This window comes from Salmo salar, chromosome 18, assembly GCF_965601325.2.
Source record: "Salmo salar chromosome 18, fSalSal1, whole genome shotgun sequence".
Classification (NCBI taxonomy): domain Eukaryota; kingdom Metazoa; phylum Chordata; class Actinopteri; order Salmoniformes; family Salmonidae; genus Salmo; species Salmo salar.
Genome location: NC_138308.1, coordinates 7754942 through 7779507, shown reverse-complemented (window position 1 = coordinate 7779507; position 24566 = coordinate 7754942). Strand labels below are relative to the sequence as shown.

At 41.6% G+C, this 24566-nt stretch overlaps 1 protein-coding gene across 1 annotated transcript in view; it reads right to left on the bottom strand.

The window, feature by feature from the left end:
* Positions 1–17205: 17205 nt before the first annotated feature.
* LOC106576844 (A-type potassium channel modulatory protein KCNIP2) overlaps positions 17206–24566 on the bottom strand; it is a 192354-nt gene continuing 184993 nt past the window's right edge. The window contains exons 6-9 of the mRNA XM_082964692.1: positions 24140–24247; positions 21525–21629; positions 21329–21391; positions 17206–20686 (exon numbers count right to left, since the gene is read on the bottom strand). Of these exons, the coding sequence (XP_082820818.1) occupies positions 20639–20686; positions 21329–21391; positions 21525–21629; positions 24140–24247 (324 nt within the window). The 3' untranslated portion in view covers positions 17206–20638. The remainder of the gene's footprint in view (positions 20687–21328; positions 21392–21524; positions 21630–24139; positions 24248–24566) is intronic.

Sequence of the window (24566 nt, the reverse complement as noted above, 5' to 3'; positions counted from 1 at the left end):
TGCGGTCCAACTCATCCCAAACCATCTCAATTGGGTTGAGGTCGGGTGATTGTGGAGGCCAAGTCATCTAATGCAGCACTCCATCACTCTCCTTCTTGGTCAAAAAGCCCTTACACAGCCTGGAGGGGTGTTGGGTCATTGTCCTGTTGAAAAACAAATGATAGTCTCACTAAGTGCAAACCAGATTGGATGACGTATCGCTACAGAATGCTGTGGAATTCCTTGAATTCTAAATAAATCACTTAAAGTGTCACCAGCAAAGCACCCCCACACCATCACACCTCCTCCTCCATGCTTCACGGTTTGAACCACACATGAGGAGATCATCCGTACACCTACTCTGCGTCTCACAAAGTCACGGCGGTTGGAACCAAAAATCTCAAATTTGGACTCATCAGACCAAAGGACAGATTTCCAGCGGTCTAATGTCCATTGCTCACGTTTCTTGTCCCAAGCAAGTCTCTTCTTATTATTGGTGTCCTTAAGTAGTGGTCTCTTTACAGCAATTCGTCCATAAAGACCTGATTCACGCTGTCTCTTCTGAGCAGTTTATGTTGAGATGTGTCTGTTACTTGAACTCTGTGAAGCAATTATTTGAGCTGGAATCTGAGGTGCAGTTAACTCTAATGAACTCATCCTCTGCAGCAGAGTCTTCCTTTCCTGTGGCGGTCCTCATGAGAGCCAGTTTCATCGTTTTTATGGTTTTTGCGACTGCACTTGTTCTGGACTGACGGCACTTCATGTCTCAAAGTAATGACGGACTGTCATTTTTCTTCGCTTATTTGGTCTTTTACCAGATAGGGCTATCTTCTGTATACCAACCCTACCTTGTCACAACACAACTGATTGGCTCAAATGCATTAAGAAGGAAAGAAATTCCACAAATTAACTTTTAACAAGGGCCAAGACACACCTGTTAATTGAAATGCATTCCAGGTGACTACCTCATGAAGCTGGTTGTGAGAATGCGAAGAGTGTGCAAAGCTGTCATCAAGGCAAAGGGTGTCTACGTTGAAGAATCTCAAATATAAAATATATTTTGATTTGTTTAACACTTTTTTGGTAACTACATGATTCCATATGTGTTATTTAATAGTTTTGATGTCTTCACAGTTATTATACAATGTAAAACATTTTAATAAAGAACAACCCTTGAATGAGTCGGTGTGCCCAAACTTTTGACTGGTACTGTATATATTTTTAAGAAATTGCCATGACGACCACGATGCAATTGAGAAATAGCACAAAAACCCACAACCCATGACCAATACATTTTCACCCGCAGCATCGTTTTCAAAGTAGCCCAATTTTTGCCGGAAAACCGTGAACATGGCAACTCTGCTTCCAGAAGCTTTGCCTTCACACAGCCTGTCAGCCACTCTGTGGTTTCTGCCCTGTCCTAAATCCAGCCGGTTAAACACTCCAAACAGCCTACCTGACTGCTCAGAGGCCTCTGCATGGTCTTAAAACACACCGTTTTTGTATCACATTGCAATCAGAAAACTGGGGGGGATAAAAAATGCAGTGTTGTTTCAGAATGTGGGGGGACATGAGCCCTCCCCCCATCCCCAGTGGAAGTTGTGCCCTTGTACATATTTACCGTAGAGCACCACTGCAGTGTTAAAAAAGTCGTAAAAAGCTTGAGTGCACAATTACTTTTCTACAAGAGGTTACGAATGAAAACAATGAGTGACACATTGTCATAAAAAACGTCATTTTGATAAATGTGTTCATACTATTTCATCCCTCCATGAGAATATAGTACCGACACAAATCTAGGATTGCCAGCCAAGCCGACTATTAGTCCGTTCGATTGTCAGGTTGCTATGCAGGGCAGGCGCTGCTGATGCTGACGGTGATAGCACTGTCCATGGTGCTGACTGTCCTTTAGCTGGAACTGGTGAGTGGTTCTCGGTAGCATTCTCAATTCCAGGCGCAACCTGACAGGGCCCGATGGGTTCGGGCGGGTCTGTGTTTTCAAGAATTGATTCGGACTGGGTTCGGACTAAAAAGTTATGTCACCAAAATCCCTCATTTATTGAGACCAGTGGCGATTTTAGTATGTAAATCTTGGTGCGGGCAAACCCCCCAAAAATTGGGGTGATGCATGCCAGCAAAGTCACTACATACAACACTAAACAATACATTAATTGCACTATAACGGTGACAAACTGTGCCCACAAACTGTTAGGACCTACATAAAGCTGTCCCAACAGCAGAGTCCCAACAGCAGTCCCAACACCTTACCACTGCTACTCCTGGCTATCAGCGGAGCCGTGTCTGGCAACGAAACAGTTCATTCAGCCTCATTTACTGACTTTAAAAAAACATACCTGATATGGCTGACTTGCTTAAACAAATGTGGTTTCTGCTGACAATTGAGATGTACAAACTATGGCATAAGGGGACAACAAGTGGATTAAAGGCAATCCGTAATTTAGATTAAGACATTAATGAGAGAGCTAGGATGGACGTAGTCAATATAACTATTTGTTCAGCACTTTTCAAATGCACAGCGACACAATTCAGAACATAGGCCATTTTTACAGTGTTCTCCCTGTACACCAAGTCAGAATGGTAGGATAAATAAAGGGAGCGTATAAGCAGACAATGAAAGCTCTTACAATAATCGATGATTACATTTCTCTTAAACAGGTTATAGGCTACATGTGCACCACCGAACAGTAGGCAAAATTAAGAGGGGAAAATAGACCAAATTATTAGGGTGAGGCACATGCATGCCTGGTGGCAGGATTAACTCAGCAAGGGGGCATCAGAAATGACTAAGCGGGCACAACTATTTTCTCTTGCTGATAACACAGGTTAGATAATAATCGATATTACAATTACACACAATGTATTTGCAGCCACGCATGGCTGTCTTGCCGCAAGAATAAAGGCTACTGCACCGCTTTACAAACATGGACAACTCATAACAGGCTCAAGAAATTGCAAGTTATGACAACGTTACATGCACAATACCCATCATGCAATGCAAAACAGTTGCTAATTACCGTAATAACACTTCCCCATGCGAATACAATGCATTTCCAATCGCGGAAAGCAAACAACAATGTACAATGCACTAACACGACTTTTCAGTACAATGCAGCTTGGACGCAGCTACCAAGCTGTCTTCCCACAAGAGTGCCGTACTACGCTGCGTATGGTAACAGAGAAATTAGTATTCCATAGCAACGAGTTGTTTATGACAACACTGTAGCTACATCGCTACTCAACCATTAGTCAAGGTCTGCCCACCCTCAACAATGTAATGCAAAGCACCTCTTCTACCGAATAAAACAACATTAACCTGTCTGGGAACCTGGGACGCTTGCATCCCACCCTAGTCAACAGCCAGTGGAATCGCGTCGCGCGAAATACAAATACCTCATAAATGCTATAACTTCAATTTCTCAAACATATGACTATTTTACATCATTTTATAGATACACCTCTCCTGAATCGAACCACGTTGTCCGATTTCAAAAAGGCTTTACAGCAAAAGCAAAACATTAGATTATGTTAGGAGAGTACCCTGCCAAAAAAATCACTCTGCCATTTTCAAAGCAACTAGCATGCATCACAAATACCCAAAACACAGCTAAATGCAGCACTAACCTTTGACAATCTTCATCAGATGACACTGCTAGGACATCATGTTACACAATACATGCATTTTTTGTTTGATAAAGTTCATATTTATATATAAAAACAGCATTTTACAGAAAATATTTTCCCTCAAATGCTTCCGGTGAATCAGCGCTACAATTTACAAAATTACTATTCGAAAACATTGTTAAAATTGAATATTGTCTTTCAAAGAATTATAGATCAACATCTCGTGAATGAAACCGCATTGCCAGATTTAAAAATAACTTTACTGGGAAATCACACTTTGCAATAAACGAGGTGCTATGCTCAGAAAAATAGGCTAGGCGATACAGGTTAGCGCCATCTTGGACCCATCTAAAATCAAAAATACTATTGTAAATATTCCCTTACCTTTGATTATCTTCATCAGAAGGCACTTCCAGGATATCCCAGGTCCACAACAAACGTAGTTTTGTTCGAAAAAGTTAATAATTTATGTCCCAATAGCTCCTTCTTGTTAGCGCGTTCCGAAGGCTACTCATAATGTACTGAAGCGCGCGGGACTTGTCGTCACGAATGTGCAAAGAAAATATATTTACGTTTGTTCAAACATGTCAAACATTGTATAACATAAATCTTTAGGGCCTTTTTCAATCAGAGCATCAATAATATTCAAGGCAGACGATTGCATTGTCTTAGTAAATGTTTCGGAACGAAAGGGTACCCATGGGCGCCCGAGTCATAGTAGTAATGGCCCTCCCCCTATGACAAAATTTCCAGGCCTCTCGTTCCGTCAGTTTTTACCGGAGAAGACTCAAACCACTTTGTAAAGACTGTTGACATCTAGTGGAAGCCTTAGGAAGTGCTAAATGAATTCTAACTCACGGTGTGTTTCATAGGCAAAGTGTTGAAGGTGATTCCACAAATCAGATTTCCACTTCCTGCATGGAATCTTCTCGGGTTTTGGCCTCCCATATGAGTTCTGTTATACTCACAGACACCATTCAAACAGTTTTAGAAACTTTAGAGTGTTTTCTATCCAAATCTACTAATTATATGCATATTCTAGTTACTGGGCAGGAGTAGTAACCAGATTAAATCGGGTACGTTTTTTTATCCGGCCGTGCAAATACTGCCCCCTAGCCCCAACAGGTTAAAAACAATCTAATTATATTATAAACCAAACATTTACAATCACATCACAGAAACCAAGCAGCAGACTTGGCAGCAACGCCAATAAAGAAATCACGTCTACGCCTATTTCTGACGTTTGCCACGCATTTCCAAAACCTAGCAAACAACAAAATAATACAAGCCCAGCCAGGCTGCCTGTTAAGGCAAGGGCTGATTTCAAGGTTTTACTGCTAACCTACAAAGCATTACATGGGCTTGCTCCTACCTATCTTTCCGATTTGGTCCTGCCGTACATACCTACACGTACGCTACGGTCACAAGACGCAGGCCTCCTAATTGTCCCTAGAATTTCTAAGCAAACGGCTGGAGGTAGGGCTTTCTCCTATAGAGCTCCATTTTTATGGAATGGTCTGCCTACCCATGTGAGAGACGCAGACTCAGTCTCAACCTTTAAGTCTTTACTGAAGACTTATCTCTTCAGTAGGTCCTATGATTAAGTATAGTCTGGCCCAGGAGTGTGAAGGTGAACGGAAAGGCTGGAGCAACGAACCGCCCTTGCTGTCTCTGCCTTGCCGGTTCCCCTCTCTCCACTGGGATTCTCTGCCTCTAACCCTATTACAGGGGCTGAGTCACTGGCGTACTGGTGTTCTTCCATGCCGTCCATGGGAGGGGTGCGTCACTTGAGTGGGCTGAGTCACTGACGTGGTCTTCCTGTCTGGGTTGGCGCCCCCCCCCTTGGGTTGTGCCATGGCGGAGATCTTTGTGGGCTATACTCGGCCTTGTCTTAGGACGGTAAGTTGGTGGTTGGAGACATCCCTCTAGTGGTGTGGGGGCTGTGCTTTGGCAAAGTGGGTGGGGTTATATCCTGCCTGTTTGGCCCTGTCCGGGGGTTTCATCGGATGGGGCCACAGTGTCTCCTGACCCCTCCTGTCTCAGCCTCCAGTATTTATGCTGCAGTAGTTTATGTGTCGGGGGGCTAGGGTCAGTCTGTTACATCTGGAGTATTTCTCTTGTCTTATCCGGTGTCCTGTGTGAATTTAAATATGCTCTCTCTAATTCTCTCTTTCTCTCTTTCTTTCTTTCTCTCGGAGGACCTGAGCCCTAGGACCATGCCTCAGGACTACCTGGCATGATGACTCCTTGCTGTCCCCAGTCCACCTGGCCGTGCTGCTGCTCCAGTTTCAACTGTTCTGCCTGCGGCTATGGAACCCTGACCTGTTCACCGGACGTGCTTGTTGCACCCTCGACAACTACTATGATTATTATTATTTGACCATGCTGGTCATTTATGAACATTTTAACATCTTGACCATGTTCTGTTATAATATCCACCTGGCACAGCCAGAAGAGGACTGGCCACCCCTCATAGCCTGGTTCCTCTCTAGGTTTCTTCCTAGGTTTTTGGCCTTTATAGGGAGTTTTTCCTAGGGAGTTTTTCCTAGCTACCGTGCTTCTTTCACATGCATTGCTTGCTGTTTGGGGTTTTAGGCTGGGTTTCTGTACAGCACTTTGAGATATCAGATGCTGTACGAAGGGCTATATAAATACATTTGATTTGATTAGATTTTTTACCCAGATTCAAAAGATTTGCAGCCGCCTTGATGCTGTATTGAACTTCCTCAGCAGTCTCTTGTTCCACTCCCTACGGAATTTGCTTGTAAGATCCCTCTCAAATGTCAGTTGAATCAGCTGCCTTTTCCTCTTGTGCAACATGCTCCGTCTGTGCTTACTGAATACAAAATGCTCTGCATAACGTTAGTCCATTTTTCTTCTCCAGATCGGGCGATTTCAGTCTGGAGAAACTGCCGTGCGACAGTAAACTCAGATTCCACAAAATCTCCTGAGATTAAGTCAGGCAGTGGTTTCACATTGTCCACATCCATAAAGGTTTCATTCTCTGGGTGCAAGGCACACAGGGACTCAACAAGTTGGCTGTTTCGTTCGTTAAATCTTGCTGACATTTCTCCTAGTCCAGCATCCAGAGTGCTGAAAAAAAGTTTTTTGCACTCCCTCTCATTATCCTCTTCTTGCTGGCCCATTGTTGTTTCGACCACATGTTCTTTCAGATTACGACTCACTACTCTGCCGTTTGCTTGGAGCGGGGTGTCCGAGTGCTTGTATTTCCTTGCAGGAATATTCCAGCCACTCTCTGTCTTTGAGCCACGCGCTACAAAATGCCAGTTGCAGGCCCCACGTCGGGTTGGTTACCTCCTATGTCACCAGGCTGCAGACCGTTGTGCAGGTGCCTTTGCTGTTGGACTCGACAGCCTTGGCCTAGGTGATTATCGTCGGTTTAGCGGCCTTGGCCTCTGTGGCAGGCTTCTCCCCCTCCCCGCCGCTTTGATCCGATGCTGCCGTTGTGCCCTGGCGAAGCAAACTTTCTAATATCCATCATGCTATCAGCTACCTACCTAACAGTTAACGTTAGCTAAAAAAAATGTGGTAGTACATAACCTAAATGATCAAATTGACCCTGCCCTTCTACTGTGAAGGCCAACTGGTAAAATGTGCGTACGTATGATGCATGGAAGGCTTCCTCTGATTCAGAATCTATAGAGCATTTATTTTTTTCATGCCACCATTCTAGTAAACCATGGATTGAAATTCATGATCGGTTGTGTATAAAGAATTACATATCTTTTCCTTTGAAGATGTTAAATGACATTATGCTTATCCTTGTAATTCCCATCATAACTATTTTATTAACATTATTACTCTCTTGGCCAAATAGTATATTCACAAATGTAAATGGGGTGGAAAAATTACATACTTTTTTGTTATTTTCATTGGACTGTTACAATTTTATAAATCCCTCAAACTTCTGAAACGTAAAAAGTTGGAAAAATTATTAGAAGTCATGTCTCTGAATGTCTATTAATGCCTCATTACCTTGTCAAATATTAATGATGTCCTGAATTATTCTTTTTTTTGGGGGGGGGGGGGGGGGTCGCCTGATGTTCTATTATCTCATTTTTTTCATTGTATTCACAGGAATGTCCCTGCATTGATGTGTAATATTGTTATTATTGTTGCAATAAACATTTTAAATAAATAATGATGCATGCAAGGGAGTTGCATGAATGAACATACACAACAAATCGGTTTGGCATGACGGAGTGGGCAGATTGTGGGACAGAATAGGGATACAAAACTGAGGGGCACAATATTCAATGCCCCCACTTGCACCCTCGTGGCTACTAACAGTTTACTACACAACATACACTTAGCATTACTTTCTTAGCTACAGTATACATATCTCCCTGGCATATTACAGCATTTGTGCAGCAGTGTAGAATACATTTCTGGACTCACCTTGTTGTGCTGTGCTCACTTGAACAGGAAGGTGGCGAGGCAATCCTTCCTGGGCAAATTTTGTCATCAAAGTCTGGCGTTCTCTGGATTTATAGGGCTTTCAAGACAACTGGGAACTCAGGAGAAAACAAGGTTGAATCATGATGACGTCAGCGATCTTCAGGTCGTAGCTCTAGAAAGAGGCCCGAGTTCCCGATTTACAATTCCGAGTTGGATTACCGTTCAAAACATATTTTTCCAGTCGGAGCTCATTTTTCGCAAGTTCTCAGTTGTCTTGAACTCACAGAAGTCAGATTTCCCAGTTAACAGTTGTTTTGAGCGCAACAGAAATCATGCTGGATTGACAGCCTGATCAATATTGAAAGTTTATCATTTTAAGGCTTGAAAATAGACCCTTAAACCCAGAATTGGGACCATACACACACTCCACTGAATAGCAGGCTAGTGATTTATTTGCAATGCTTGCAGTTAGCCACTGACTCCTTCCAAACCATTCATTGTTGAATTTGCGATGAGCACGATAATCAAATCAAATCAATTTGTATTGGTCACATACACATGGTTAGCAGATTTTATTGCGAGTGTTGCATGTGCCCCTAGTTCCGACAGTGCAGCAATATCTAGCATGAAATCTAACAGTTCCACAACAACTACCTAATACAAACAAATCTAAGTAAAGGAATGGAATAAGAATATATACATATAACTATATGGATGAGCAATGACAGAGCGGCATAGGCAAGATGCAATAGGTGGTATAAAATACAGTATATGAGATAAGTAATGCAAGATATGTAAACATCATTAAAGTGACTAGTGATCCATTTATTAAAGCGGCCAATGATTTCAAGTCTGTATGTAGGCAGCAGCCTCTCTCTGTTAGTGATGGCTGTTTAACAGTCTGATGGCCTTGAGATAGAACCTGCTTTTCAGTCTCTCGGTCCCAGCTTTGATGCACTTGTACAGACCTCACCTTCCTGATGGTAGCGGGGTTGAACAGGCAGTGGCTCGGGTGGTTGTTGTCCTTGACAAGGATTAAAAAGGACTTGATTCATGATCATGACTGCTAGCTAAGATTTTGAAAGTATGATGTTGTTTTTTGTTGTTGTTTTTTAGCTAAAAATGTGGGGCTCAAAACAGGTAGGGCTCTGAATGATAGGTCGCCATTGGTTGAGACTGCAAAAATGCTTTTTTTCACGTGACACATGCATGCACCTGTGACTGACCAATAGGGTAGGGTCTAAACGTACGATAGTCAATCATATATCACAACAATACATTTGTTACAACAACTCCATTATACCATTATCACAGATGTGACAGCAAAATGGATGCAAAGGATATTAAAAGAAACTTGCCACATGGGAAAGTATACTGGATGGTTGGGAAGAAAAGTCAGATGTGTGGAAGTTATTTGACTTGGTTGTTGAAACAACTAGAGGATCAACTGGCCACGTCAAGTGCAGAGGAAGCATGGCAGGCTGAACCATCGACCAGAGGAGAACAACGCTGGAACCCTCCACTGTGGATCCTGTTTCTATGCGATAACATGGAGAAAATCCTACTTTATGCAAGTAGACAATTCATTTGAAGTAAACTTAAATGCAGAGGTCTACATGTCCTAGTAGCCTAATTCTTCTGACAATTGTTACATGTTCAGTAAGTTGGTTAATGTAGCTTTATATTCATTTATTTATATCAGTTATTCAATTTCAATTTGATTTCAGCTTGCTAGCGGCAAGAGATGACCACAAGGACGTCTCCTAAAATACAGTATGTGTTCTTCTGTTGTGTTTTGATGTATTAAAAAATAAAGCTAATAATATCCAGAATATTTATTTATTATTCAATTATTCAAGACAATTTTTTTATGCGTTCTTCTATAGTGTTCTGTTCGGTAGCCTTAATGCTTAGGCTATAGTAGCTTAATAATATCCAGAACATTTATTTATTTATTCAGGGCTCCGTCTGTTATTTTATTGACGTGTTGTTCTGTTGTGTTCTCTTCTGTTGTTTTTAGCCAGAACATTTCATTTGTTATTCTATTTTCAAAGTAAAAAGATTGATTGTATTTTAAGGGATGACTGGCTGTCTCTTACTTATATAGGTTACTATAGTACTTAATAATAATAATAGTAGTAGTAATTATAATAATATATGAAGAACATTTTTAATCCTACACCTGTTTGGCAGTGGCACACACGGCGAGACTCCGAGATCATTGAGTGCTTTTGAAATCTGTAGCATATCTCTGCTACACGGTATCAGCACAATGAACAGCAATGACGTTTAGATGGGCAATTACTCTATTAAATGCAGCCCTTACCAAATGAATGCAAAAAACTGAAAGTAGTAGCTTCGTATTGTGTCATACCTGGCTCCAGGATAAAGTGACTAAGGGGGCTACATTTTTCAAATGTATTTTTTAATACATTTATTGCTTTGAAATTCCAGAAACATTTTTCTTTTTTACTTTGCATATATTTCAAATCAATACATAAATCTCACATATAGTAGGGCTGAATTTTTTTCTAATTGCATTTAGTATTAGGCAATCTTATGGTTACTTTGTTGTTTCTTGTATCTACAGTAGATAATACTTGACATCTCATTTGGAGATTCGATTGAGATGGCCTAGACTATTGTAGGTTTATCATTTCAGAAATACAAGTTTTGAAAACGCACAGAAACCTACTGTATCTAAGTTTTAATGTTTATTTTCATACACTGTAGTTGAGGCTGCCAATAAGATTATGGAATCACATTGTATTTATAAAACATGGTTTGGATATTGTTGTAATCAATGACTGTTTATGGTTGTAATCCACTATTATTTTGGGCTGAGTCCTCCAAGGATTTCAAATGGGAATTGTTTATGCCTGTTGCCATCTGCAGGCGAAGAGGGAGCACAGCGCTTTGTGTCTCCCCTCCCCTCAACAACACTCGAAGAAGACGCATGTAACAACTGTCTCTTTTTTCTTTGTTGTCTTAAACATGTATGTGGTGTACACAAGCACATGATCTATAGAAAAGGTTCGAGTCTAAATGGTTATCTGAGTCATACTTACCTTTTACAATGCATTTGGAAAGTATTCAGACCCCTTCCCTTTTTTCATTCTTTTTAAACATTACAGCCTTTCCTAAAATTAATTTTAAAAAGTATTGTCCTCATCAATCTACACACAATACCCCATAATGACAAAGTGAAAAACAGGTTTTTAGAACAGTTTTTAAATGTATTAAAAATAAAATACAAAAATACCATATTTACGTACGTTTTCAGACCCATTGCTAAGAGACTCAAATTGAGCTCAGGCGCATCCTGTTTCCATTGATCATCCTTGAGATGTTGAAATAACTTGATTGGAGTCCACCTGTGGTAAATTTAATTGATTGGACATGATTTGGAAAGGCACATACCTGTCTATATAAGGTTCCACAGTTGACAGTGCATGTCAGAGCAAAAACCAAGCAATGAGGTCGAAGGAATTGTCTGTAGAGCTCAGAGACAGGATTGTGTGGAGGCACAGATCTGGGGAAGGGTACCAAAACATTTCTGCAGCATTGAAGGTCCCCAAGAACACAGTGGCCTCCATCATTCTTAAATGGAAGAAGTTTGGAACCATCAAGACTCTTCCTAGAGCTGGCCGCCCAGCCAAACTGAGCAATCGGGGGAGAAGGGCCTTGGTCAGGGAGGTGAACAAGAACCCAATGGTCACTCTGACAGAGCTCCAGAGTTCCTCTGTGGAGATGGGAGAACCTTCCAGAAAGACAACCATCACTGCAGCACTCCACCAATCAGGCCTTTATGGTAGAGCGGCCAGATGGAAGCCACTCCTCAGTAAAAGGCACATTTTGGAGTTTGCCAAAATGCACCTAAAGTACTCTCAAACCATGAGAAACAAGGCTATCTGTAGCTCACTTGGTAGAGCATGGTGTTTGCAATGCCAGAGTTGTGGGTTTGATTCCCACGGGGGGCCAGTACAGAAAAAAATGTTATGTATGAAATGTATGCATTCACTACTGTAAGTCACTCTGGTTAAGAGCATCTGCTAAATGACTAAAATGTAAAAATGTATCTGGTCTGATGAAACCAAGATTTAAGTCTTTGGCCTGAATAGGACTATCTTCTGTATACCACCCCTAACTTGTTATCGCACAAATGATTGGCACAAACACATTAAGAAGGAAAGAAGGAAATAAACACCACAAAACTTTTAACATGGCAACCTGTTAATTGAAATGCATACCAGGTGACTACCTCATGAAGCTGGTTGAGAGAATCACAAGAGTGTGCATAGCTGTCATCAATGCAAAGGGTGGCTACTTTGATTAATCTAAAATCTAAAATACATTTTGATTTGTTTAACACTTTTTTGGTTACTACATGGTTCCATATGTGATATTTCATAGTTTTGATGTCTTCACTATTATTCTACAATGTAGAAAATAGTAAAAATAAAGAAAAACCCTTGAATGAGTAGGTGTCCAAACTTCATAAATATATATATTTATATATTTATATATATGTGTGTGTATATGTGTGTATATACAGTTGAAGTCGGAAGTTTACATACACCTTTTTCACAATTCCTGACATTGAATCCGAGTATACATTCCCTGTCTTAGGTCAGTTAGGATCACCACTTTATTTTAAAAATGTGAAATGTCAGAATAATAGTAGAGAGAATGATTTATTTCAGCTTTTGTTTCTTTCATCACATTCCCAGTGGGTCAGACGTTTACATACACCCAATTAGTATTTGGTAGCGTTGCCTTTAAATTGTTTAACGTGGGTCAAACATTTTTGGGAGCCTTCCACAAGCTTCCCACAATAAGTTGGGTGAATTTTGGCCCATTCCTCCTGACAGAGCTGGTGTAACTGAATCAGGTTTGTAGGCCTCCTTGCTTGCACACACTTTTTCAGTTCTGCCCACAAATTGTCTTCAGGAATGAGGTCAGGGCTTTGTGATGGCCACTCCAATACCTTGACTTTGTTGTCCTTAAGCCATTTTGTCACAACTTTGGAAGTATGTTTGGGGTCATTGTTCATTTGGAAGACCCATTTGCGACCCAGCTTTAACTTCCTGAGATGTTGCTTCAATATATCAATATAATTTTCCTTTCCAGTCCCTCCTGCAGCAAATCACCCACACAACATGATGCTGCCACCCCCGTGCTTCACGGTTGGGATGGTGTTCTTCCGCTTGCAAGCCTCCCCCTTTTTCCTCCAAACATAACGATGGTCATTATGGCCAAACAGTTCTATTTTTGTTTCATTAGACCAGAGGACATTTCTCCAAAAAGATCTTTGTCCCCATGTGCAGTTGCAAACCGTATTCTGGCTTTTTTATGGCGGTTTTGGAGCAGTGGCTTCTTCCTTGCTGAGCGGCCTTTCAGGTTATGTCAATACAGGACTCGTTTTACTGTGGATATAGATACTTTTGTACCTGTTTCCTCCAGCATCTTCACAAGGTCCTTTGCTCTTGTTCTGGGATTGATTTGCACTTTTCTCACCAAAGTACGTTCATCTCTAGGAGACAGAACGCGTCTCCTTCCTGAGCGGTATGACGGCTGCGTGGTCCCATGGTGTTTATACTTAGGTACTATTGTTTGTACAGATGAACATGGTACCTTCAGGCATTTGGAAATTACTCCCAAGGATGAACCAGACTTGTGGAGGTCTACAATTTTTTTCTGAGGTCTTGGCTGATTTCTTTTGATTTTCCCATGATGTCAAGCAAAGTGGCACTGAGTTTGAAGGTTGGCCTTGAAATACATCCACAGGTACACCTCCAATTGACTCAAATTATGTAATAAAAAGTTGACATACAGTTGAAGTCGGAAGTTTACATACACTTAGGTTGGAGTCATTAAAACTTGTTTAAAGAACTTGATTAAAGAAGCAATAAAACTGGCCTTCTTTAGACTAGTTGAGTATCTGGAGCATCATCATTTATGGGTTCATTTACAAGCTCAAAATGGCCAGGAACAAAGACCTTTCTTCTGAAAATTGTCAGCCTATTCTTGTTCTGAGAAATGAAGGCTATTCCATGCGATAAATTGCCAAGAAACTGAAGATCTCGTACAACTGTCACGTCATGACCCTAGTAAGATGTCATTTTCAATAGTAGAGTAGGTCAGGGCGTGACAGGGGGTGTTTTGGGTTGTTCTATGTTTTCTATTTCTATGTTTAAGTTCTAGTTTTTCTATTTCTATGTTGGGATTGTTTGGGTTGATCTCTAATTGGAGGCAGCTGATCCTCATTGCCTCTGATTGGAGATCATATTTAAGTAGGGGCTTTTCTTCGTGGGTTTTGTGGGTAGTTGTTTTCTGTTTAGTGTATGTCACCTGACGGAATTGTTTTCGGTTGTTTTGTTGTTTTGTGAAAGTATATTCATTAAAAGTAAATATGAGCACTATACATGCTGTGCCTTGGTCCCCTTTATACGACCCTCGTTACAACAATGCTGTGTACTACTCCCTTCACAGAACAGCTCTGTTCATTTTTCCCTTGATCCTGACTAGTTTCCCAGTCCCTGCCACTGAAAAACATCCCCACAGCATGATGCTTTCACCACCATGCGTCGCTGCAGGGATGGTGCCAGGGTTCGTCCAGACATGATGCTAGGCATTCAGACCAAATAATTCTATCTTGTTTTCATCAGACCAGAGAATCTTGTTTCTCATGGTCTGGGAGTCCTTTAGGTACCTTTTGGCAAACTCCAAGCGGGCTGTCATGTGCCTTTTACTGAGGAGTGGCTTCTGTCTGGCCACTCTACCATAAAGACCTGATTGGTGCAATGCTGCAGGTGGTCCTGCATAGCAATGATATGGTCTCTCATATCATTGCTATGCAGATGACACACAATTAATCTTCTCCTTTCCCCCTTCTGACAACCAGGTGGCGAATCGCATCTCTGCATGTCTGGCAGACATATCAGTGTGGATGACGGATCACCACCTCAAGCTGAACCTCGGCAAGACGGAGCTGCTCTTCCTCCCGGGGAAGGACTGCCCGTTCCATGATCTCGCCATCACGGTTGACAACTCCCTTGTGTCCTCCTCCCAGAGTGCTAAGAGCCTTGGCGTGACCCTGGACAACACCCTGTCGTTCTCCACCAACATCAAGGCGGTGACCCGATCCTGTAGGTTCATGCTCTACAACATTCGCAGAGTACGACCCTGCCTCACACAGGAAGCGGCGCAGGTCCTAATCCAGGCACTTGTCATCTCCCGTCTGGATTACTGCAACTCGCTGTTGGCTGGGCTCCCTGCCTGTGCCATTAAACCCCTACAACTCATCCAGAACGCCGCAGCCCGTTTGGTGTTCAACCTTCCCAAGTTCTCTCACGTCACCCCGCTCCTCCGCTCTCTCCACTGGCTTCCAGTCGAAGCTCGCATCCACTACAAGACCATGGTGCTTGCCTACGGAGCTGTGAGGGGAACGGCACCTCCGTACCTTCAGGCTCTGATCAGGCCCTACACCCAAACAAGGGCACTCCGTTCATCCACCTCTGGCCTGCTCGCCTCCCTACCTCTGAGGAAGCACAGTTCCCGCTCAGCCCAGTCAAAACTGTTCGCTGCTCTGGCACCCCAATGGTGGAACAAGCTCCCTCACGACGCCAGGACAGCGGAGTCAATCACCACCTTCCGGAGACACCTGAAACCCCACCTCTTCAAGGAATACCTGGGATAGGATAAAGTAATCCTTCTAACCCCCCCTTAAAAGATTTAGATGCACTATTGTAAAGTGGTTGTTCCACTGGATATTATAGGTGAATGCACCAATTTGTAAGTCGCTCTGGATAAGAGCGTCTGCTAAATGACTAAAATGTAAAAAAAATGTCCTTCTGGAAGGAACTCTGGAGTTCTAAGATAGTGACCATTGGGTTCTTGGTCACCTCCCTGACCAAGGCCCTTCTCCCCCGATTGCCCAGTTTGGCCGGGCAGCCAGCTCTAGGAAGAGTCTTGGTGGTTCCAAACTTCTTCCATTTAAGAATGATGGAGGCCACTGTGTTCTTGGGGACCTTCAATGTTGCAGAATTGTTTTGGAACCCTTCCCCAGATCTGTGCCTCGACACAATCCTGTCTCGGAGCTCTACGGACATATCCTTCGACCTCATGGCTTGGTATTTGCTCTGACATGCACTGTCAACTGTACAGACAGGTGTGTGCCTTTCCAAATCATGTCCAATCAATTGAATTTACCACAGTTGTAAGGGTCTGAATACTTATGTAAATATGGTATTTCTGTTTTTTCTTTTTAATACATTTGCAATAATTTCTAAAAAACTTTTTTCACTTTGTCATTATGGGGTATTGTGAAATTGTTTTATTTAATACATTTTAGAATGAGGCTGTAACGTAACAAAATGTGGAAAAAGTCAAAGGGTCTGAATACTTTCCGAAGGCACTGTATCTGACTCAGTGGTTGGAGGCAATTTATACCTATACAATTAGTAGAGTTGTGACTGGAGGGCAATCTTTGTTCACTTAAAGGGATACTTCGGGATTTTGGCAATGAAGCTCTTTCTGTTTCCCCAGAGTCTGAAGAACTAACGCATACCATTCGTACGTCTCTGGATCTAGTATGAAGGAACTTAGAGGTACTGTAGTTTCTCGAGCCAACGCTAACTAGAATTAGCACAATGTCTGGAAGTCTAGGGTATCTACTAGCGTGCTAGCTGTTACCATAGACTTCCAGTCATTGCGCTAATGCTAGTTAGCAATTGCGCTAACACTAGGTAGCAACTTCCTTCAAACTGCACACAGAGACACAACATTTGTAGCCACTATTTTATCTGACTCTGGGGAACTAGATTGCCAAAAGTAAAAGTATATTTTATATATTGCTATGGACACTACTGTTGGTGTGTGTGTGTGTGTGTGTGTGTGTGTGTGTGTGTGTGTGTGTGTGTGTGTGTGTGTGAGTGAGTGAGTGAGTGAGTGCTACCAGATATGTACATAGCCTTCTCTTATTTTATGTCTTAAATAAAGGCAATATTGAACCATCTCAGTATTTTCAGCCCTTCATAACCCACCACATGATTAGCTGTTTCATTCTCAATGGACAGTTTAGGAATAGGCTGTAGTGACATAGTTTGCCTGGCTTTCACTGTGAATTAAGCAACATGATCACTAAAAACACTTCACACACAAAGATGCATAGCAATGTGATTTGTATTGTCTCTGTACAAAATATACACATCTTACATATGCAATGCAACCAGTTGAGGCTAGCTAACTAACTACACACAGTCAGTAACAACGGGTTAGTAGATATCATTGTTCTATGACACAGTACATGGAGTATAGATGGGTTTCAATGGTGCTCAGTGCATGAAATCACCTACGGCACCTGCAAGCAGACAATCAGAGCCAGATCCCCCCCCTCCCCCCCAAAAAAGAGATTGTGAAAACATATTCAAGTGGATTAAATGTAGATGTACAGTAATCAGAAGTTACAAATATTGTAGTTGGAAGAAGGTGCAGGTTATTACAGGTGTTAACCGATTAATAATACACTCCAGGTAGAAGTTGGCCCAGGGATAGTTTACCCAAATTACAAAATTACATGAGTTTTCTTACCCTGTAAGCAGTCTATGGACAAGTTGTGGCAGCAATCCATGATTTGTCTTTGTTTCCCTGGAACTGTTTTCAAATTCTAGCATTTTAGCATTTGTGGCACAAACCCAATGCAAGGCAATGGCACCTCTATTAGAATTTTTGCAATTCATGTCCAAATCATCTATAAGTGACTTAAGCATTGTTTACACCTTGCGCTAACATGTGAGTTTTATGATTTGATCTATATTATCCAATCACTATCTGACCAAGGTTTGTCACATCTACACATTGTTTTAAAATATGTCTCTTATCCGTCCAATGTGTCTGCATTGTGACTATATTAGCTGCTGCCTCCCTCTATGCAAATTATTTGACAGATATTCTTTCAAAATATTATGATTTTGTTTATTTTAAGACATATAATGATGTCGCAAGTCAATGGTGCAACCTGTCAAGGACTTTAGAGGCTGGTCAAATTATGATTTAAATTATTTGACATTCTGGGTCTGTTTACTCTTGATAGATATCCAGACACGTCTGCCTGACTACCTCCGGAGGTGTTCAGGAAAATCTGATCACAATCAGATCACAATGTGTCTTTTAATCATCTACACCTGGCAAAAAATGTGGGCACAATCAGAATATGGGCAGGATCAGGACAAAGGGGGCATGTTAGCACCATATATAAATAGGGCTTTAGTTGAGCTACACAATCAATATGAGATACTTCAGGTTGATTTGGATTTGCTAATATAAGTACCACTGACTTGCATTGGATTTGTGCCACAAATGCTACAACGTCAGCATTTGGAAAAAATAGTGCAATGCCAGGTAAACAAAACCAAAGCACGGATTATTGTCATACCTTGACCATAGACTGCTTACAGGGTAAGGAAATCAAAATTAAATGTTGTAATTTAAATGAGTATGTGGCTGTTGGAATATCTGACCCTGGACCAGTTGGTTATCTACTCCCAGGGACAGGTAAAAGGGTGTAGAATATGGACGTTATTGCTTATGCCACTGTTGTAGGGCTGAAAGTGATGATGTAATTTAATGAGACACATACGAAGTAGTTGATGGAGACAGGTCATGTTATCTTACAAAAGATAAACATTCTCTTCAGAACCACAAAGGCATTTCAAACAGCCTTTTTTTAATCCCCAGTCGAAACTTGAAGTTGGCAAAGACAAATCACTCTCTTACGCAGTGACACACACACAACCCAACACCCGTACACACAAAAGCATTCACATTCTATCCCTTTCCACTCTAATCTCTCTTTATCTCTTTCTCCACTTCCTCCTCTCCTCCCACATTTCACACATGTGCCTATTTACAGCCTGATATAACTGCGGGTGGCTTTAAATACTTCTTCAGTTTGCGTGTCTGACTCTTTGGTAGAAACAGTACTGGTGTCCCTCACACCCACTGACCCACCCGCCCACCTTCATGCACACGCACACACAAACACGCACACACACACACTACAACACACACGCCTGACTTTGTGTACGTAGACATGAAACAAGACGCCTAACTTGGATACTGTATCAGGTAGAATTGTCCTCGACATGTTGCTGCTCTTTCATGGTCGATCTAAACAGAAATGCTTCCAGCTTCAGTTGCATGATCAGTACAATGAAAAATAGGCATAACATGACGTATTACAGTATTTGATAAGCCAGACATTTCCATTTCAACTCCTATTCCCATGCTTCACTGCATCAGTTAGTCGCCTGCAAATACAGTAAGGAGTCTACTGGAGCCTAGAGGGTCGAAGTAGCATGTTCATCAATACAGCCCCACATTAGACTGTCTAGCAGTTCTTGACTGCAGGGTTATTGGAAGAGGTACAACAAGTTGAATGGATTCCTACCAGAGACAGGAATGACAAGTACGCACACGGATGCGCACACACACACACACACACGGAGCGAGGCACCTGTGGATGACTCTAGCAACAGCAGACAGGCAGACAGGCTTTGGAATATTTCTGTATATACGTACAAGTTATTATTAGTGACATCATTATTGCGATATTCAAATCAGTCCCTTATTGAAAACAACTCTGTCTCTGTCTTCTGTTCGCAAGAAGTCTCATCCTTCAGATCCTCAGTCCCTTCAGTTCCATTGTCCCTTTTCCATAGTGTCCTTTCCTTCTTTTGTCCACTAAGTGGCGGTAGTTACCTTTGTTTTAATGACAGGTGTCAGGGGTCCAGCTGCTCTGGTAGAAGTTGCCTCTAACCACAGATCTAGGATTAGCCAACCCTGACCCTAACCTTAACCATTAGGCGGGGACATGCAAAACTGACCATTGGTCAGTGAGTATGGGGGACTTTATCCTACATTGAGTCCAGGCAGCATGCTACAGCAGCTTTCTCAGAAACAGGAGTGTTAAAATAATACAATAGTTAACGAAACAGGGGTGTTTTCAACCAGACAAAGCACTCCAAAAGTTGCATATAGACGTAACGAATAGAGCTGACATGATTGACTCCCTATTACACAGGACAGGCAATCATATTTGTTCTACACAACACATTTCTATCTGAACATTCTGTAACGTTGCTCACTCCTGAACCAGTCCTTGATGTGGGTGTGGATCACCAGCCCCTCTCTTCTCTATGTCTCTAGGAGAGATGAAGGGCTGGATAAGAGGAGGCACCCCCTTTTGGCTTGGAGTGAGGGCAGAGAGAAATACACACACACACACACATGCACACACACACACACACACATGCGCACACACACACACATGCGCACACATACAAATACACGCGCATGCCAGTGGAGGCTGCTGAGGGGAGGACGGCTCATAATAATGGCCACTAAGGAGCAAATGTAATGGCATCAAACACATGGAAACCATGTGTTCGATGTATTTGATACCATTCCACTTATTCCGCTACAGCCATCACCACAAGCCATTCCTGCCCAATTAAGGTGCCACCAACCTCCTGTGGTGCACACTCACACACACACACACCTCCCCTGTCCTCCAGCCACTTTCCTATGTCAGAGGCTCCTAGATGACATTGTCGAACAGCTGCATGGACTGCATGATGTTCTCATCCTGAAGAGAGAGAGGGGGGATAGAGAGTGAAAAGGAGAGAGATAGAAATGTTAAGCATAGAGAGAGACAACAGGGATAGCAAGTTTCTAGAGACACAATTAATCCCTCTTTGTTTCAGCTTTCTTTTTCAAGGGAGTCAGACTCCCTAAGATAGAAACGCCAGTAAAGGTGAAGCTCAGAGGAGTTGGTTCAGACAGTTTCCTCTCTCTCTCTCTCTCTCTCTCTCTCCTCTCCATCTCTCCTCTCCTCTCTCTCCTCTCTCTCTCTCTCCTCTCTCTCTCTCTCTCCTCTCTCTCTCTCTCTCTCTCTCTCTCTCCTCTCTCTCCTCTCTCTCCTCTCTCTCTCTCTCTCTCTCTCTCTCTCTCTCTCTCTCTCTCTCTCTCTCTCTCTCTCTCCTCTCTCTCTCTCTCTCTCTCTCTCAGAATGTATTTAAAGTGCATTTTAAATGGCTCACAACCCAAAACAATGTTGGAAAATGGGGTGAAAAGGGAATATAAAATGTGCAAGCAGTAACGGTCCTAAAACCAAACCTTGGGGAATGCCCTAATTAACCTTAGTGAGATCTAAGGACTCAGTGGTCAGTTACACAAATGGAACCTGCCTTACAAACAAGAACTTTCACACACCACACACACAACCTACCTTTTGGCATGACTCGATGAACTCATCAATAGTGACCACCCCATCATTATTACGATCCATTTTCTAGAAGGGAGAAAGGGGAGGAAAAAGGGGACAAACGTCATTCAGTGCCCCTGGAGCAGTTTGGGGATTGAGTACCTTGCTCAAGGGCTTGCTCTAAAGTATTGGGTTTGATGAACAGAAATTGAATGTTGACCTGGAAAAAGCTCTCCACGTGTTCTCTGGGTGCCTCGTCCTGCATACAGGGGTATGTGTACTTCCCCATCATGTCATAGATAGACTTCATTATATCCATCATCTCCTACAGAGAGACAGAAAGAGAGAGAGAGAGAGAGAGAGAGAGAGAGAGAGAGAGAGAGAGAGAGAGAGAGAGAGAGAGAGAGAGAGAGAGAGAGAGAGAGAGAGAGAGAGAGAGAGAGAGAGAGAGATATGACACAGGGTATACCCAGCTAGCATTTGGTTCCTTGGAAGTTGGGGGAATGTATGTTTTTGGTTTCACTTTTGTTGTGGGAACGAAGCGATAAGTTTCCTGATTGTTAAAACTGAACGTTTTCTAAACTTTCTGAGAACAGAAATGACAGTTGTTTTGCAGGGATGTTCTGAGAACATTTTACTCTGGTTCCCAGTTTTCCTGGGAGGATTTATTAACGCTCTGAGAACGGAAATTATAGGTTATTTTTAGTTTTATTAATAACTTCCTTAAAAATGTCACTGAATGTTTCAAAAATACTTTTAATAATGTTGTTAGCTCATTTTGAGTTAACTCTAAGCACAGATAAGACACATGGAAATGTATTTTCTTCGGCATTAATCATGCAATACCTTTATTTTGACATGGAATCAGTGGGATTTGAATCTATTATCTTCTGATTCTCTGTCCATGGAATTAGTCCGCTGCACCACCAGGATGGAGATAGCATGCCATGATTTTTTTATGCATACAAAGCTGTTTATTTTAGTCTATTCAAACAGACCCCATTTCAAAGGAAACACCTGAACACACTTAACAAGACAGGAGGCTACAGAGCGTTTTGTTGATGCTGAGAATGGAATGTATACGTTTTTAAAAAACATTCTCAGAACGTTCTCTGAATGTTACTCAAGTTCTCTTGTGGTTTTTATGGAAAGTTTTCTTCATGTTCTGAGAACGTAATGTATGTTGTTAAATAACATCCTTAGAATATTCTCTGCATATTACGAAAGGTTTCTTGTGTTTTTATAAAACGCTTTCTTAGCGTTCTCGGGGCAATTTAAGAACATGACTTTAAACAGAACCATTAGAAAACCTGTAGGAAACATTAGGCTGAAGTACTGAAATTGCCACATCAGAATGTTGTTTCTTAATGTTATCTGTACTATTTGAGAACGTTCCCAATACCAAACCAGTTGGAGAAGATTCCCAGAACATTACCAAAATGTAAATTAAATGTAATCATGTTTGAACTTTTAGGAATTGTCCTGTTAAGGTAATGAAATACCAAGAAAATAATGTGTTTTTTGTGAAGTTCCTTAAATGTGCTGAGAATGTTCCAAAATCAAAGCAACTATCCTGCACCATTCCCAGAAAGTTGTGGGAAGGTTGTATGCAAAATAACCATAGGACAACCACACTCTCACCAAGCTTTAAAAAACACTAGGTTCTCAGAACATTACGTGGAAGCTGGGTAATGTCACAGCACAAGATCAGTCAATCACTCTCCAATCTGAGATTGAGGGTCAACTTGAGAACTGTCAACTTTAGAATAGACTTTAGATTTATAACATGGATAGACAGCTCAGAACTTAGAAGAGGAGACTCAGATTTCAGAATGGAGAGGTACAGTCTACACACCCCTTGCACAATCTTCGCATTTTGTTGCCTTAAAATTTCTACGGATCTACACAACATACACAACATTTTTTAAGTAAAAGTTAATTATAGAACATTTATGAAAATAATTAAAAAGAAGAAATGGAAGATGTCTTGACACCCCAGAGTTAATACTTGGTGGAAGCACCATTTGAATAAGATTCTATTAACTTAGTACAACTCTCTTAACATGTAGACATTGTTTTTGTCAAAATAACTTTGGTTGCGAATCATTGATGAACAGCAATATTCAAACGTTGTCTCTGATTTTCATGGATATTTAAGTCTGGGCTGAGACCGGACCATTCAGGAACACTCAGCACCTCTTGGAAAGCTATTCTGGTGTGTCATTTTTTAAAAGTTTTTTAATTGTCCTGCTGAAAAATACAATTCTATCCCAGGGTTAAGTTTCCAGAAGACTGAGACGTTTTTTCCTCTAACTTTATAGCTGGGCTTTGCTCCATAATTTTTTTTATTTTGATCCTGACAAACTCCCCAGTCCCTGCCAGTAACAAGCACACCCATAATATGATGCTGCCACTACAATACTTGAAAATGCCGAGGATTTACCTAAACCATTTATGCCAAAAAGTGTATTTCTTTGCCGTGTTGTCTTGCAGTATTACTTAATGGCCTTGTGGCAAACAGAATGGATGATTTGGAGCAGATTTTTTAAAACATAAGCTTCATTCTTTTCAAGCTGTCATACAGGCCAGTAATGTTGTTGATACTCTGTATTTTCAAGTACATTTCAGTCATTTAGCAGACGCTCTTATCCAGAGCAACTTACAGTAGTGAGTGCATACATTTCATACAATTTTTTATTCCATACTGGTCCCCCATGGGAATTGAACCCACAACCCTCGTGCTGCAAACACCATGCTCTACCAACTGAGCCACACGGGACCATCTATTATATATGTGTGTGTGCATCTGTGTTTGTGTGCAGCCGTGTGTGTTACCTCTTTGGTGATGCAGCCATCTTTGTTCAGGTCGTACAGGTTGAAGGCCCAGTTTAGCCGGTCGTTTATCGTTCCTCTCAGAATGATAGACAAACCAAACACAAAGTCCTGAGAAAAAAGAGTGAAAGACAAAGATATTGAGAGGGAGAGAAAGAGAGAGAAAGAGAGAGAGATTTAACATTTTTGTAAACATTCTTCACCACCCATCATACTCACCAGCATTCAACACGTACACACCTTTTTGTCACCACTACAAGCACATTTGGTTCCTTGGAAATTGTGGGAACATACGTTTTTGGTTTCACATTGGTTGTGGGAATGAAGCCATATGCTTCCTGACCGATAAAACTGAACATATTTAATCGTTCTGAGAACAGAAGTTAAATGTGTTGCCCATCCCTGGGCTATAGCATCAGCAAAGAAGATG